Source organism: Phaenicophaeus curvirostris, chromosome 6, assembly GCF_032191515.1.
Source record: "Phaenicophaeus curvirostris isolate KB17595 chromosome 6, BPBGC_Pcur_1.0, whole genome shotgun sequence".
Taxonomy (NCBI): Eukaryota; Metazoa; Chordata; class Aves; order Cuculiformes; family Cuculidae; genus Phaenicophaeus; species Phaenicophaeus curvirostris.
In genome coordinates this window covers 54,957,877-54,973,945 of record NC_091397.1, presented here as the reverse complement: position 1 = coordinate 54,973,945, position 16,069 = coordinate 54,957,877, and the positions used below count along the sequence as shown (strand labels likewise).

Genomic DNA, 16,069 nt, shown 5'->3' with positions numbered 1-16,069 from the left:
AACAGATAACTTCTGTCATATGCTGTTCACATCACATTGGGTTTACAAATCAATAGTGCCAAACATTGCTTAGTGCTGGTGCACAGAAAATTATACAAAAATGATTGATCAGTACTTCCAATAAAACACCTTATTTCACTAAGTACATTAATTTTGATGAGTTGTGTGCTAATAAGTTTTTTAAAAAGTTCTTTCACATAAAACTGTATGATTAAAAATACTTCCTTATCGGATATTATTAAGTTACATCTTCTAATTTTAAGTAAACAAGCTTCAAAATGCCAACAAGACAATGCAGATTTAAACAATCTATTCCTGGTTTATTTGGGGGATCGGGGTTCTTTTTTGTCTGGTTAAGCTTTATGGTATATTTCTTTTCTTTTCTTTTTTTTTTAAACTCTGAAATACTCTGAAATTCAGCCTTTGATAACCCCAGGCTTTGATAAACACAGCTTTCCAACATTACGTCACTTAATTTATTATAACAGTTGACCACAACTTCAGGAAGGTCACTTCTATTTTCTCCACTTGTAAATTCTGAAACCTATGAAATTAAATGTCTGCAAACTATGAAGTGTTGCATGCAGTTCAAAGAGAGAAGAAATGCCTAAACTTAAAAGCTCACATTCCCCATTTACTGTAGATGTTGTAATTAATGGTTTTGAGTTTCATAGCTGAGCAGATTTTCTGCAGAAGTATAATGCTAAATAAAGACTACTTTTTTTTAGGAGTATTTCTCATTAGACAACCCTACCCCAAGTCCAACCAATGAATATACCCCTCCTATGCAAACGAGACAAAAGATGAATACTCAGTCCATTTTCATTGTCCTCCTCACTTGCAGGTTTGTGAACGTGTGTGTGATGGCCTCCTGACAGCTCAGGGCCACCTGTTGTCCACAGATCACCACTTTCTATTTGCTTTACAGGAAACAGAAGAGCCTGTGAACCCTCATTTTCTCCCCAAAGACTTGACACTTCCCATTCAATGGACATCTCATTCTCTTCAGCTACAGCAGATTGTCTTACCTCATTCTCTATCACTGAAACATAACATTAGTGGAAAGAAAAGGTTTCCTCTTTAGATGTAGGATTACATTAATTGAAGATAAACCCCAAGCTTTTGTTGCAAACGAAAGCTGAGAGCCAGGTATCAAGTTCCTAACCACCTCTGGATGCAATGTCTTTAAATACAAATAGTTGTCTGGATTCTTAAGTCAAGTCTCATGAGCATTTAGTACAAGCTGAAGGACATCCAAGGTGTATATATAAGTCCCATAAGCATACTGCCTCAAACCCCACAGTGGTGGAGAATTCAAACACAAGTCCATTTCACCTTAGCAGTTGAGATCCAGCGATACACAGTTAAGAGGTTGATTTTCAATGATTTCCACGTCCGTCATATAATCAAAGACTTAGTAGACCCCAAACCCCAGTTATCAAGACAACAAAACCACACATCTTGGACAGAAAAAATTCTTTACTGTTTCTTGACACCAAGAGGTAATTTACATCCGCTTTTCACTATTCTTGTATTATTTTAATTACTTTCGATCTACAGCAAACTGAATAAGCCCAGTAGTACACTCTTCTCCTTATCTTGATACTCCTTAAGACATCATAGGCAAAAATACTCCACATATAAAAATAAAGTAATGGCTAAACAATGACCAATTAACAGCTTCTTCATTTTAGTTTACTGGGTTTAGGAACTGATTATACAGCTGTAATCCACAACTGGGACTATTTGACACCAGATGCTATGTTGGGCCCACAGACCCCGACTGCAGTATACTGAAAACTCTAAAATAAGCAAAGGTCTCCTGAAAAGGCATTTTCATTAACACAGCGCTGCGAAATCCTCACTTCTAGTGCCAAAAAGTCAATACATCTGACACTACATTTTGAGAACACAAATATTTGCTATGAGTCGGTGTTCATGAGTGACAGATCAAACTTACACTCAAACCCCACTACCTAATCATTACTTCCTTCTTCCCAAGAAGAGGTAAATCAGACAGCATGTTCTTTTTTCCCCTTCCATGCTCATGAAAGGGGCACAACATCATAAAAACAATTTGTTTCTTCAAGGGCTGACAATGTCTTTACAGATGGCAAGCGTTCTCTCTTCTGACAAGGACAACTGCATTGTTTAGAACACCACTCAGCTCAAAACTGTTTGCTTCTAGGTAGCTCTAAATACACAGTTATTTAATACTACAGTTTTTGAAGTTATTTTATGTTACAGCTTATAGTAGCCTGCAACAATATCAAGTGTACTAAGGTAGAAAATAAATAGCTAATTAGGCAAAAATAGGCTTCATTGACAATATTTTAAATTTTGTTTAACCAAGTTTTGCTCTGTGTTTTTATTTAAAAAAATATGAGACAAAAGCTTAGTTTGTTAAAGACACTACAAGGCCTTTTTTCCTGAAGAATCTTGCAAAGAAGGTTTCACAAGTTGGGAAATCTTTGGCAGTTCTGACATTTTTTACTCTACCTGAACAGCCACAGCAAAACACTAACTAATACTAAGAACCAGGAAAATTATGCTTCTATGGTAAATACAAATTTGTATGTCCTACTAAAGAAGAAAGTGACTTAATGGATCAAAAGATTGATTTTCCCACCTTTCTTTGTATCCCCTCCAACTACCAACCCACTCCTCCTGCCAACAGACAGTATAAATTGAATGCAACTGAGATCTATGCTTTTAATAGACTAATAGACTGTTACCATCCTGTATACTGGTTTGAAGCTATTCAGTTCCTATCTGCAATATTCATCTACACCGCCTCCTGCCACAAGCAGGGGATAAAATATAACTAAGCAATGTGATAGCTAGAGAATACAGCATCAGTCAGCTCTGATTACTGCAACAGTTCCCTAAAATTCCCAGTTTTCAAAACTGTGCACAAATTTCTATATGTTCTCTTTAATCCAAACATTCTTTATTTAAATACCAAACCAAATATTACAAAGTGGACTGCATCATGAACTGGTTTCATTTGCTTCCGAAAAGTTGATATAAAAAAAACTGAAGGACTACAGAAATGCAAAATTTGACCAGAGAAATTTAAAATTAGAGTCAAATAAATCATAACAATGTACAATGAGCTGTGCACCTAAAATTCAGTATTTATAAAGCTAGTGGATCTGCAGAAACAGAGGATCAGAAGCCTTTAATGTAAGGATGCTTTAAGGATAAAAACAAAATGAAGATTAATTTCTCCTCCCTCTTCACAGGAATCCAGCATATTTGTCTTCTGCATTCAAGAGCTTACTTAGCATAGCTTTTGGGCTGTACAAATAATTCTTATTTCCTGTTCTCTTAACAGGAGTTCAGAATTTTTTATTTGCTGTGTATTATTAATCAGGTAATAGAGGGATAATGATGCTCCACCCTTTGACCACGAAAGGAAGAAAGAGTAAATCACTTGCCTGGGAAAACAGAAAGGACAGCCAACTGGAATTAAATGCAACCAATCAAGCATAATTAAGGCAGATGAGACCGAAGTGGAACAAGCTTTTTTACCATAAAAGAACCAAGTAAGGCCTACACCTGTGAGGTTTGTCATCTAGCACTTCATCTAATACTCTTCAGTATGATATGGATTAAAAAGAGAAGAAGTGCTCTAAGGCATCAGAGCCATAAGTTTTTCAATTCATTTAAGTGAATAGAAAAAGACGCTTTAATCACCTAAAATCTATTGCAAACTTACGCTTCATTTTTACTTAGTTATGCCAATACTAAGAGCTCCACTGTTCAAGGTAAGATGGTCCTTCCTGACAAGTTTACAATTTAAATTCGTAAGATGGAGAAAGCATGAAACAAAGAAAGATAGACCCTATTTCATATGATGAAAATTAAGCACCTCTCCAAGATCATGAGGAAAGAATCATTTAACTAAAAACTAAAACGAGTTTTCTTGAATAGCAGAGGAACTATCCTTTCCTTGTGTTCTGTTCTGTTACATTTCAGATTCATTAGTCACATTAGGAGGCAACAGTTCCCGGAAAATTTACAAAAAAATGGGATATAAGTGAAAACAGTTTAAATTTAAACGCAGAATCATACCAATGTAGCAATCTCTGAAGACAGAGCTCAAAGCAAAGAACTCAAAGCACACATTAACTATTGGTACTCTACCAATACTGTATGTGCTACTGTTCCAGATCTACTTACTGTTTGAGATTCAAGTGAGTAGGTAAGGTAAGTGAAGCTCAGAAGATTAATTTATCCCAGGATACATCTAGAGCCTCTTTAAAAAAAGCATAGGCTTTTTACATACAAAACCACCTCCTGTAAGAGTGTGAAAATCCAAAAAGCACTGCAATAAGGTATGGCTGTATCCTCCAGCTATAAGATTAAGCCGTGTAAGTAGTTTTCATATTCACTGCAGAAGAGGCTTTTGGCATGCATGAAACATTGCATCCCATTTCAGCAGAACATGTATTCTGTGCTGAAATAGTCTAGGTGCAATTCACAGAACCAGAACAAAAAGAAACAGCTCTTAAAGACCTGAGTAGTGCTACAGTTTTACAATTTTATGATAATCATTTCATTAGTCATTCACATTCTCCGCTCCCTTGGTTCACTGAAATGACCTTAAAATGAAAATCAAAGCATACTATAAAATGTTCTTTTTGATATTCTATTGGTCAGAATATTAAAGCTAACAGATAATATAAAATTAGTCATGTGACACATGACACTAATTTCATCATGTGACACAACTAGATTTTCTTCTTAAGTCATCGCTGATAATTGTACGAACCCAAACAGCAAGGGATGCAAAACACTATTTCATACAAAGTGATAATTGTCATAATCGCCTTAAAATACCATTGTTAATTAACTGAAAAAAAATATTTTCTCATAGCTTCTTAGAATATAAACAAGAACAACCACCTTTCTCCTAATACTTCAATGTCTATAATCAACTTGAAGAGCTTTTTCCAAGCTCTTTTTCTTTTGTTTTGCCACCTGACAGATACACTTGGGTGTTGAGAGGAATGATTATTCGACCACATCAAAAAGCCCACAGTAAAAAGTTCCTGTATAATTATAGTCATGCTGGAACGTATAAAAGAAGACAATGCTAATACTCGTGTTGCCTTCATTTAGAGTTTGTCTCCAGAGCCCTTTCAAACCAGTGCACTGCTTTCTTGTAGGATTATAATATCATGTATTAGGCAGCATCTGATAACATACGGAGTGAAAGCAGACTTTTGATTCATACAATTCCTAAAATGAATAAAGAAAAAAACTATGGGCAAGTTCGTGGAAAAAGCTGTAAGGCAAATCAATTTTTTAATTAAAAAAATTGCATACCAGAGAATGTTAATGAGCTGAAAGCCCCCTGAGATCCCTTTTACACATTCTGCACTATTTCGATGCCCCTGCTAAAGAAAACTGAACTGTTCTCAATCAGTCCTGGTTGAAGACGCATTCTTTTTTCAATGTCATAGCAAAACTTGAAATCTGAAAGTATCTTATTCATTGGGTTACTTAGCTGACTGACTCTGATACCTCTTGAGTGGCTAAAAATAGAACTAAAGAAGACAAAATGATCACTAGTCACAAAGTAAAAAAAAAAAAAAAAAAGTAAAGCAACAATACCTTTAACTTCTTCATAAATGCTATCATCTACTGGTTCACTGTTCACTTGTCCAACATCATCATATTCCTCTTCATCCTCCTCAGGAATAGTATTAGATTCCATATCTACGTAACAGCAGTTATAAAAGTTAGGATTTACTAGATAAGAATGCCTCAGCAGAAATTTATGCAAAAGGAAAACACAATTCATCTTTTGTAAGCTGGTGCTTACAGTATATTCTGTTTATTTCCTTGCAGTGTTCATAAGGAAGAGCTTTCAAGATAAATAGCACTCTTAGAAAAAAGCAAAAATCTTACAAAAGGAGAAAAGTCATGTAAAACCTACAACATGATTGAGAACTAGAACTTGCTATTCAAAACTTGGACAAGTGGGAATATTAGATATACAAACATGACAGATATGTTAATGGACAGGACTACCATTGCTAAGTAGTATTGGCAATAAAGGCTGTTGCTCTACTGGCCAGCTTACCTTGAATTACAAATTTGACTTGCTGTACCCATTCTTCTGCTTCTTTAGGAGTGGCAGCTGTAAACTATTAAACAGTTATTAATAACTGCTAGTAGTACTGACAAAAACACAACTACAATTTCATTAGCAATAAAGGACTGTAGCATTCTCGTCACTTCCTCAAGAAATCATTAGTAATTCTTTTCATGTCTTCTGGTACTTTTCTTGCAAGGATGCTTCTTATAATGTACAGCTAATTTTGACAAATTTACGTAATTGAAGGAGAGGATGATGGATTTGAAACTCTGATCAGCAGCTGGCAGCTGTGCAGAAAAAAGCTGCTTCTCTTCATCAATGTCAAAGCCAGAACTGATGAACAAAATTTGCCCTTGACAATTAGAAGACACCCATGAATTTCTTTAGACTGCTGGGTACAGTTTTCTTAAAAATGTTCTTGTCAGACTCCAACACACTACCTGACAGCTTAATTAACTGGCTTTCAACTGCAATCTCAGATATTTAAAACTTATTAAACTTACATTCCATATTGATGTCTAGCTGATAGATCTCTGAATTGCACAGCTGATATGTGCATTTACGTAGAGTTTCCTTGCAAAGCCATGACCAATACAATATCTATTTAACACTAATACATATTTTAAGGGGTTTTTCACTTTAATTGATCCAAAAAATCACGCAGACATACTACACAATAGATATTAAAATGCTAACATTGAAATGACCGGTAGATAAAGATGATAGATTTTCTTGCTTTCATCCAAAAAGATAATATTTGAACACATATATACATATTTTAAATCAGATTTTTGTCCTAAGATATGAATATACAATATAAGCAAGCAAGGGTTTTCTTTTTTCATTAAGATGTCAGTGAAAGTTGTTTTACTGAAATGTTAATTCAGTAACTGGAATTGCAACAGCTTTATCAATTTAATTTCAAGTCAACATAAAAAAGTCCAACCTGATAAATGCGCTTATCAGGAGCAGAGATTTCAAAACAGCAATCTTTCTTTGCATCCTTTCGAAGGCTATTATTCATTCTGATGGTGTAGCCCTCTAAGGCAAATTCACCTTTCTGTTGTTTGTCTGTTGAAGATAAAAAACAAAGTTAGAGCTTCATTTACAACAGTGAACGTAAGTGGCTCAGCAGGTTATCATTTATTCAGGTTTTGTTTTCTATTTCATGAATTTTACAGAGAACAGGGAGGTTTTCAGCAAAATTATTAGGTGATACTTTTGGAGACAAAGCTTTATTTTAAGGAAAAGGTACACAAAAGCACATTTTTCCTGTAGGACATCTAAGGAATTCTGCAGGGGTATGTTTGCAGATGGTGGTCTTATTTAGTAAGAAGTGCATGTTATGACACTTGTATCTAGGGAGAGCCAAGAGCTGGAACTTGCAAGGCACGCTTCCTATAAATCAGTGTCTTTTTCAGGTTCAGTAAACCAATGGGAAACCTGTCCAGCTTAGAGCTTGCTGAGCTTCCTCCTAAACTAACCACTTCACTCAGAAAATAAACTTCAAGCTCTTTTTCAAGCAATTGGAAAAACTCTTCATGTCCTCCCACCCACTCCCAGATGTGCCTCCTTTCCACATGCCAGAAATGCAGAATGAATTTTTTTATAAATTCAGTCATGTGTTCCAAAAGCATTTCTCCCAGCATAACAAATTTTTAATTAGCTAATAAAAGTACCAAGCCCTACCACAGTTTATTATGTAGAGCCATGTGGTTGGTTTAAAGACAATTCAACTTTTCAAAGGTTCTGGTTTATAAAAGTATCACTTAGAATAGGCCTGAGTTAAAATATACTGCGTGTTGTGCAAACAGCACCTGTGTGCTCCTTCTGAGCTTTTCAGACCAAACCCTACATCTGGTATTATGTGCTCTGGCATATTTTGGTGGATACCAAAAACAAACCAAAAAAAAGTAAAAGTAAATCAATTTTGCAATTCCTGTAGATCACAGTGCAGCATTCAAGTAAAGGCAGGCATCAGGTGTCACATTTTGCTCAGATAAAGAATATAGCGCAGTTGTAAATGAAAGAAAATGCATTGGTGGCGGGGGGTCCACAACAGAGAAAAGCATAAGTAACAAGAAGTATCAGGCACAACAGCAAAACTACTTTAAGTATTGCTGATCAGAACTCAGGTACAAATCGAGCATCCACTGCTTATGTTTGTCAACAAAAGAAGAAATATCTGGAGTAAATATTACAGGCAAAACTACCATTTTCAACATAACCTTGTCATCTTTCTGGCAATTTAATAGGAAAGCAAATTTTTTTTCATTTATGAGGGAAAAGATGGGCTAACACAGCGACACAAACATGAATGGATGTAACAGCAGTCACCATACACTCTTACTAGTAATCTTGCATGCACACGAACATAAATTCTTTGTCCTTCCACCTTTTTATGAACTCACCCCCAAGACACGTAATATCAAATAACATATTGAGATAAGAAATTCCAAGGCACTGTTCTACTTTCTTTTCTAGTCCCTTACCCACAAAAAGTTTTATTAAACCTTAATTAAGTACTAATGATATAGTACTAACACTTCGTATTTGCTTAATCCTCCGCCTCTATATCAAACAGCACACACAGATACAAAATTCATGGAATTGCACCACGGCAGATATTAGAAATAATAACTTGCAATAGGTTAACCCAATTCCCTTTTTAACAAAATGCATTTCTGCCGGGAAACGTTATTGTTCCTTCATTTGTGACCTCGGGGAGAATATGAAGTGAAACACATTAATTTCTCACTCTCCCATGCTGGAGGGTTTATCAAAACCCAAGAAGATAGGAGCACACAGGCAGGATAAACAAACATCAAGTTCAAAAGGTAAAAACATTTTGTCAAGATAAAAATGAGGCACGTATTCAAATTTAGCCTCTTGCATTATATCTGAGACAGCTTCTCTGTGACATGGATGATCCCTTTATTGGTAATACAGTTTTGCAGAGCTTATCTCAGATGATCTCTGTACTAGTACTCATTCTTCCAAAAAGCGTTACAGTTAAAACAGAAAGATGTTGTACTTTGCACTGGAAGGGGAACATAGTGCATGGTATTCATATTACATTTGATTGTTTTAGACTGTCATTGTCTTATCTCTGTGAACACACCATTACAATGCTTTTACAAATCCAATTCCAGACTACCTGTACGTACCACTGAGAAAATATAAATCCTTTGCTATTAAATTATTTCACCAGCTTTTACAGCAACAGACAAGTCCAAAATTGCTACTTCTGCTTCTGTCTGTGCAGTAAAATACCTCATTAAAATCCAACACAGCACAACACATACGCTTAAAATGTTGAGCATGACAAAATTTTAAGACGATGAGATACCTCACAGCCCTGACCCAGAACCCATTAAAGTTGACAGAAAGACTCTCAGTATGCATCCACGCTCCCTGTGGCAGCAAGCCAGAAATAAGACCTAGTATGTCCTGAGAAATGGCTCCACAAATAGAGAATGGCAGGACACAGGTCAGCTATAGCTCAGCTGCATGCTCTGACAGTGACAAGCAATGGAGGTCCACAAATCACAGAATCATAGAATAACTAGGTTGGAAAAGACCTACGGGATCATCGAATCCAACCATTCCTATCAAACACTAAACCATGTCCCTTAGCACCTCGTCCACCCATGCCTTAAACACCTCCAGGGAAGGTGACTCAACCACCTCCCTGGGCAGCCTCTGCCAGTGCCCAATGACCCTTTCTGTGAAAAATTTTTTCCTAATGTTCAGCCTGAACCTCCCCTGGTGGAGCTTGAGGCCATTCCCTCTGGTCCTGTCCCCTGTCACTTGGGAGAAGAGCCCAGCTCCCTCCTCTCCACAACCTCCTTTCAGGTAGTTGTAGAGAGCAATGAGGTCTCCCCTCAGCCTCCTCTTCTCCAGGCTAAACACCCCCAGCTCTCTCAGCCGTTCCTCATAAGGCCCATTCTCCAGCCCCTTCCCCAGCTTCGTTGCTCAACAAAGTTGAGCCCAGTTCCTCTTCCAGAAAACACCTTTTCTGGTAGGATTGGAGACCAATCCTATCACCTCATCACCACAGAGCAACCCCTCTGTCTGGCCAGGCATAGTAGTCAGATGCAGGCTTGCAGCCAGGGCCACCCTGGGACAACCAGACTCAGCAATCACCTCAATTTCATGTATCAATGAAGGTTCGCAGCTAAGCTGGGGTGCAGACAGACTTGAGCTTTCAGTTTAAAGTTGCCACTTTAAGTTAGCGCCACAGTGGCTTCTGTGAACTTCCACATTCAGAATTATATATTTATATCACAAATATTTTCTGGAGACCATGCTTTAGGGAGAGTTAAACAAGTTTTGACGTTTAAAATCTTTAAAGACTTAAGGATTTTACTTGGAGATGTAAAATCAGATATAGTTGGTTTTAATGGTGGGAGCCTTAAAAATAGCTTCAAGAAGCACATTTATATTGCCAAGATTTCACTTCCATTTTGAACCCCCAAATCATAAGCAAGGTTTCATCTAGGCAAGAATACAACAGCATATTTTGGAGGAACCAGGGAGAGACGTGCAGATGGAAAACAATTCTCTGAAGAACAATAACATTTTTCTTGTTATTTTCTCAAGGTAGGGCTTTGCAGTTCAGCAACAGGGAACCCTTAAGTTGTCCCTGAACAACATGGAACAGAACTGCAAAATGTATAATACTATCAGTCTCATCAAAACAAAAAGGAATTAAGAACATCATCAAGCATAAGTTGTTCCACAATTAGGTCAACTCTCATGTCAGAATAAGCTGCTCTTTGCTGTCATCTCCTCCTCTTCCCCTCTCCCCAAATCAGGTGCACAACAGAAAAATAAATCTGTGTCTCTGTAGATCATTTGGCATCAGAAATTTTTAATTGTAAAAAGCTGGTATAGCAGAGTGGAGAGTCAGGTAGTAATTATTAAAAAAGTCAAAACCAGCTCATAGATGTTTGAAATAGTTGATATATATAAACACTTGATAAATATAAAATTAATTCATCCTAAAAATAGCAAAAGGTTGTTAACAACAGAAACAGGGCCAATACTGTATTGGGGAAAAAATATTCTAAAGGGAAGCAGAGAAAAAGTGTCTTGAAGTAACCTTGCATAACTGAGTCCATGGGAACTTTTAAATCAAAAGAAGGGTAAACCTTCAATGGGGTCTTGAAATGATTGGGTTGTAAATTTGAAGCCTAAGGCAATGCACCGTATTATTAGCGCATGTAAAAATAATTAGTGCATTCTGAAGAACAGAGTGGACTGGGATAGGAGAAAGGAAGTTACACAAAAAGGCCTAAGGAACAAAGGCAAATAGAAGGATTTCAGAAAGTGATAAAATATTTATAGATACTATTAGAATCTATAATTTAACTCTCTTTATTTTTAAATTAGTAGCCTGTAAGATCTTATGGTTTACATAGCTTCACGCTGTCTACAGTTCCACATACTTTTCCATATGCAGCACATATGCTTTCTAAAAATAGTAAGTGCCAGTATCTCCAAAATGGTAATTCCTTTACTAGGATTTGGAAGAGTCCTTTCCAAACATATGCACAGGAGTTCTTCCCTTTTAGACAGCCGATCTGAAATGCAATCAACTCTTTTTTTTTCATTATTCTGGTCTTCTGAGAAATGCCATTTTAAAAAATTAAAAAATTAAGGCAACTATTGAAACGTACTATTCAGGGTATCAGTTTGTTTATATTCTGTTTGCTTATACTCAACAGTTATTTTTTAAATAATGCACTATTAATGACAAGTGCGCCTCTCGAGGTCTGAATTTAACATTCTCACAGCAGAAGAGTCAGTACTCATTAGAGAGATGCCTGCAATTGCCATCCCCCTGCTACAACAAAGTCCTATTGAACATTCACAATTCCTAAAGATTTCAATAACGAATTTTGTCAAAAGTAAAGTCTACACTAAACAAGGATTTCTGCCTTTCCTTTGTGCTTGTTCAAAGCGGGAGGACTAAAAGAAGGACGCCTGTAGCTAAAAGCAAAATGATACTTCAAGAGCTTTTCCACTGAGTTTGTGTATCTTCCCTCAATCCTAGAAGGAGAAATTTGCAAGATTAGCAAGTGACAGGAATTCTAGTAGCCTAGATAGACGAGTCACTAGGATAGATTTGCAAATGCAACTCTGACTAGGCTTCCCTCTCCCTTAATATTGTTCAGTCATGAAGTTCTTCAATAAAATAAAACACAAAATTAAACAAAAAGCCTCTTCTGTACAAACAGAAGCACTCCATCCATTGGACTAGCCATCACTGTCTTACTATTCAGAGAAATCCAAAATTTTCATGATTAAAAAAAAAATAAATAAAAACCTTGAGACTTTTCTAAAAGCCTCTGAATTATCCCCCTCTCCAACACCGTATTACGGGCAGGCAGACACGATTTTAAAGTTATAAAAATGAAAATAAATTTTTAGTGCCTATTAAGAGGGGAAAAAAATTACCACGATGTTATTAATTCCTGTCTTGCTAAACATTTAGCTGACCTCTCCAGTTTGCTGAGACAGAGGGCACATAACATTGTGGCCTAGTGAGAAAGAAGTAATGAAGCCATTAATTCATTAATTTATAAAGGAACAAATTAACTTTCCTTCTTCACATGCACTTTGAGGTCTGAGAGGTTAGCCTTACCACCTACATGCCCCAGTGCGCAGGAACTGCCAGAGATCATATAGAAAAGTGATCTGCAAAGAGGGTACCCGACTCGGGATGCAACTGCATGGAAGCAAAGAAATGACAACTGTAAAAGGCTTATGGAAGGAAAGGCCACGAAACAGAGGATCAGGCAAGCTTCTGGAAATCCAAGCCAGCTCTGACATTTGAACACACTTCTCTGCAACGTCGTGGGCCACATGCTGGCATAGATATTGCAGCACCAGCACAAATACACGTGTGCTTCTTGCAGCACCTATTTCTGACATGTAGTTAGGTCAACTCCCCTCCTCCACCAGGGGAGGTTTAGGCTGGACATTAGGAAAAAATTCTTCACAGAAAGGGTCATTGTGCACTGGAACAGGCTGCCCAGGGAGGGGGTTGAGTCACCTTCCCTGGAGGGGTTTAAGGCACGGGTGGACGAGGTGCTAAGGGGCATGGTTCAGTGTTTGAAAGGAATGGTTGGACTCGATGATCTGGTGGGTCTCTTCCAACCTGGTTATTCTATGATTCTATGAAACCTTTAAGCCATGTTCCTCCACCTACTTCACATACCACTGATCCGGGGAAAAAAAAAACGTAGGTTACACCTACTTTAGATCTGTCTATAATGCAAGGATAAATAACATTGTTTCACTATCGAATGCTGCACCAAACCTAGGAGAAAATTAAGGAGGAAATGGGAAAACAAGACATTCATCAGCCTGCAGGCAACGCAACTGTTAAAAGAATGCTTGTAATCTCTTAGGTGAACACACACATGTACACAAGCACACAGTCATTTACTGTATTTCCACAGGCTTTAGCTTGTACTACATTCTCCTGGACCGGGCCTCATTTTTCATCATTCAGATCTGAATAAATGCTTCTGAAACTTTGCTTACATGCATTTGTGTGCTTTCTACACCTCCATACTACTTCTTTCTTTCCCAATGTAAAAAGGAGTAGAAATAAAAGTGTTCTGGAAACCACAAACCTACACAACCTAGTGAAAAGGCATCCTGTAGCCTCACATTTAATATTCAGTTATATTTACACTGATATTTAACCATGAAAATCAAACCTTGGCCAATGAAATACACACTGCACTAGACACAAAATAGCCTTCACAGTTTATTTGCCTGTGTGTCTGGTTTTAAAAACATACACAATGTAAAACAAGACAAGCAGGACCTAGACTCTGTGGTCTCCCTGCATTATGTCCCGCAACACGCAGGCACTAACACTCCGTCACCCACTAAAAGTGACACAGGCAGCAGGACTGAGCACATATGGAATCCTCCTGTCCCTTGCCTCTCTTCAAACCAGGTTCATATCAACAAGGGGGAATTCTCCTGCTGTGTGAATCAGCCCTGGAACTTGTCAGAAACCAGGGCCCAGCTGATAAAAAACATCTGCAGACATTGCACTGTCTAGGGCAGACCAGCATCATTCAGACACCATCCCAATAAGTCAGGAGGAGGCAGCAATTTGCATGAAACCACCCAACTGCACACTTCACTGCTCTTCTACAGTTGGTAAGGACACAACTTGATTTTCACCATGGCCCAGGTTGTCTGGTAAAGCATCAAAGGTCACAGCAAAGACAGAAGAGTCCCAATCCCACTCTGTACTACAGCAGGTATCGCTGCTGGCCATAATAGTGGGACAGGTTCTTCCAGTTACTAAGTGCCAGATCTGCTCAGGACAGTCACATCACACACCTCATCCATGCTGATAATCATAGAATCATAGAATCATAACCAGGTCGGAAGAGGCCCATTCAGATCATTGAGTCCAACCATTCCTATCAAACACTAACCCGTGCCCCTCAGCACCTCATCCACCCGTCCCTTAAACACCTCTAGGGAAGGTGAATCAACTCCCTCCCTGGGCAGCCTCTGCCAGTGCCCAATGACCCTTTCTGTGAAGAATTTTTTCCTAATGTCCAGCCTAAACCTCCCCTGGTGGAGCTTGAGGCCATTCCCTCTTGTCCTGTCCCCTGTCACTTGGGAGAAGAGCCCAGCTCCCTCCTCTCCACAACCTCCTTTCAGGTAGTTGTAGAGAGCAATGAGGTCTCCCCTCAGCCTCCTCTTCTCCAGGATAAACACCCCCAGCTCTCTCAGCCGTTCCTCGTAAAGCCTGTTCTCCAGCCCCCTCACCAGCTTTGTCGCTCTTCTCTGGACTCGCTCCCAATAAACATTCTATGGACTATGTGCCGTTCCCACATCATTAGGTTAAAGTTAGGAGGATCTTCCCCAAACAATTTGCAGTTCACAAAAGCTGTAAAGGTATTAGGCAAAGGATCTGGATAAAGGAAAGAGATCTCATGGTCTGTCACAGTGAATTCCTAACGTGACACCAACCTGCTGAGTGCTAGAGAACATGCTTCCACATAACTTTCAGCATATACAATAGAAATGACAATGCAGCCTTGATAGTCAGCTTGCTGCAAAAGAGAAAATATGGACAGAGAAAGGGGAGGGACACAGTTTTCCTGCCTTAATACAAAGACCGTATGCTAGAAAGCAGAAATAATCACTAGCACAGATACAAGAGAAACAAAAATTTAAAAATACAAGCTTTTTCGTTCTTCCTTTTTTCCTTTTTGCAAAAACTACCAGATTTGAAAAGCCAAAGATTTAAAAACCCAGAACAATCTTTAAGAACTAGCCATATATTCTGATCAAAAAAATTTACCATTTAAGTACTAGATAATGTACAACCACGTATAAACAAACAGCACAAGATATTCTTCCAGAGAAACAAATTATTATTGACAAATCAGTGTTTTGCCACACCTTCTCAATATCTGAAGAACATTTCTTTGGTTTTAAAGCTTCATCAATCAGTAAATACTAACGGAAGAGTAAAGAAAAAAAAGAAGGAAAAGAACATTTAGCAGATATACTTACAAATTCCAGAAACAAAGTATGATGAGAAATTGTAGCAGGATGAAAACTGGACTTACAATTAGACCTTTATTTTCTTTTTTTTAGGGAGAGAGGATGAGTTTAAATGAGACAGCATTCTGAAGAGTGAAACAAACTGGATCAAATAAAACTTGTTTTTTAATAGCACAATATAAAATAGCTACTCACACTAGTCTCAAGTAGGGTCACACAAACATTTTTTTTATTCTTAAATATGAAATACACTTGACATACAATTTAAAGGATGTTTTATTTGACTGTCAATTTTTAAAATTCAAAAAATATCCCAACATTTATTCCAGAGTTTTTCTAAACTGTAACCTTCAGAAGCCAGCCTTAGTCCCATCACCAGCTTTTCAGTTAAATGTATTAATTTAT

The 16,069-nt window shown here is 37.6% G+C and overlaps 1 protein-coding gene across 1 annotated transcript in view; it reads right to left on the bottom strand.

Annotated features, from left to right (window-relative positions):
- SKAP2 (src kinase associated phosphoprotein 2) overlaps window positions 1–16,069 on the bottom strand; it is a 117,690-nt gene that overhangs the window by 30,695 nt on the left and 70,926 nt on the right. Inside the window, exons 7-9 of the mRNA XM_069860249.1 lie at window positions 7,056–7,180; window positions 6,095–6,158; window positions 5,623–5,727 (exon numbers count right to left, since the gene is read on the bottom strand). Of these exons, the coding sequence (XP_069716350.1) occupies window positions 5,623–5,727; window positions 6,095–6,158; window positions 7,056–7,180 (294 nt within the window). The remainder of the gene's footprint in view (window positions 1–5,622; window positions 5,728–6,094; window positions 6,159–7,055; window positions 7,181–16,069) is intronic.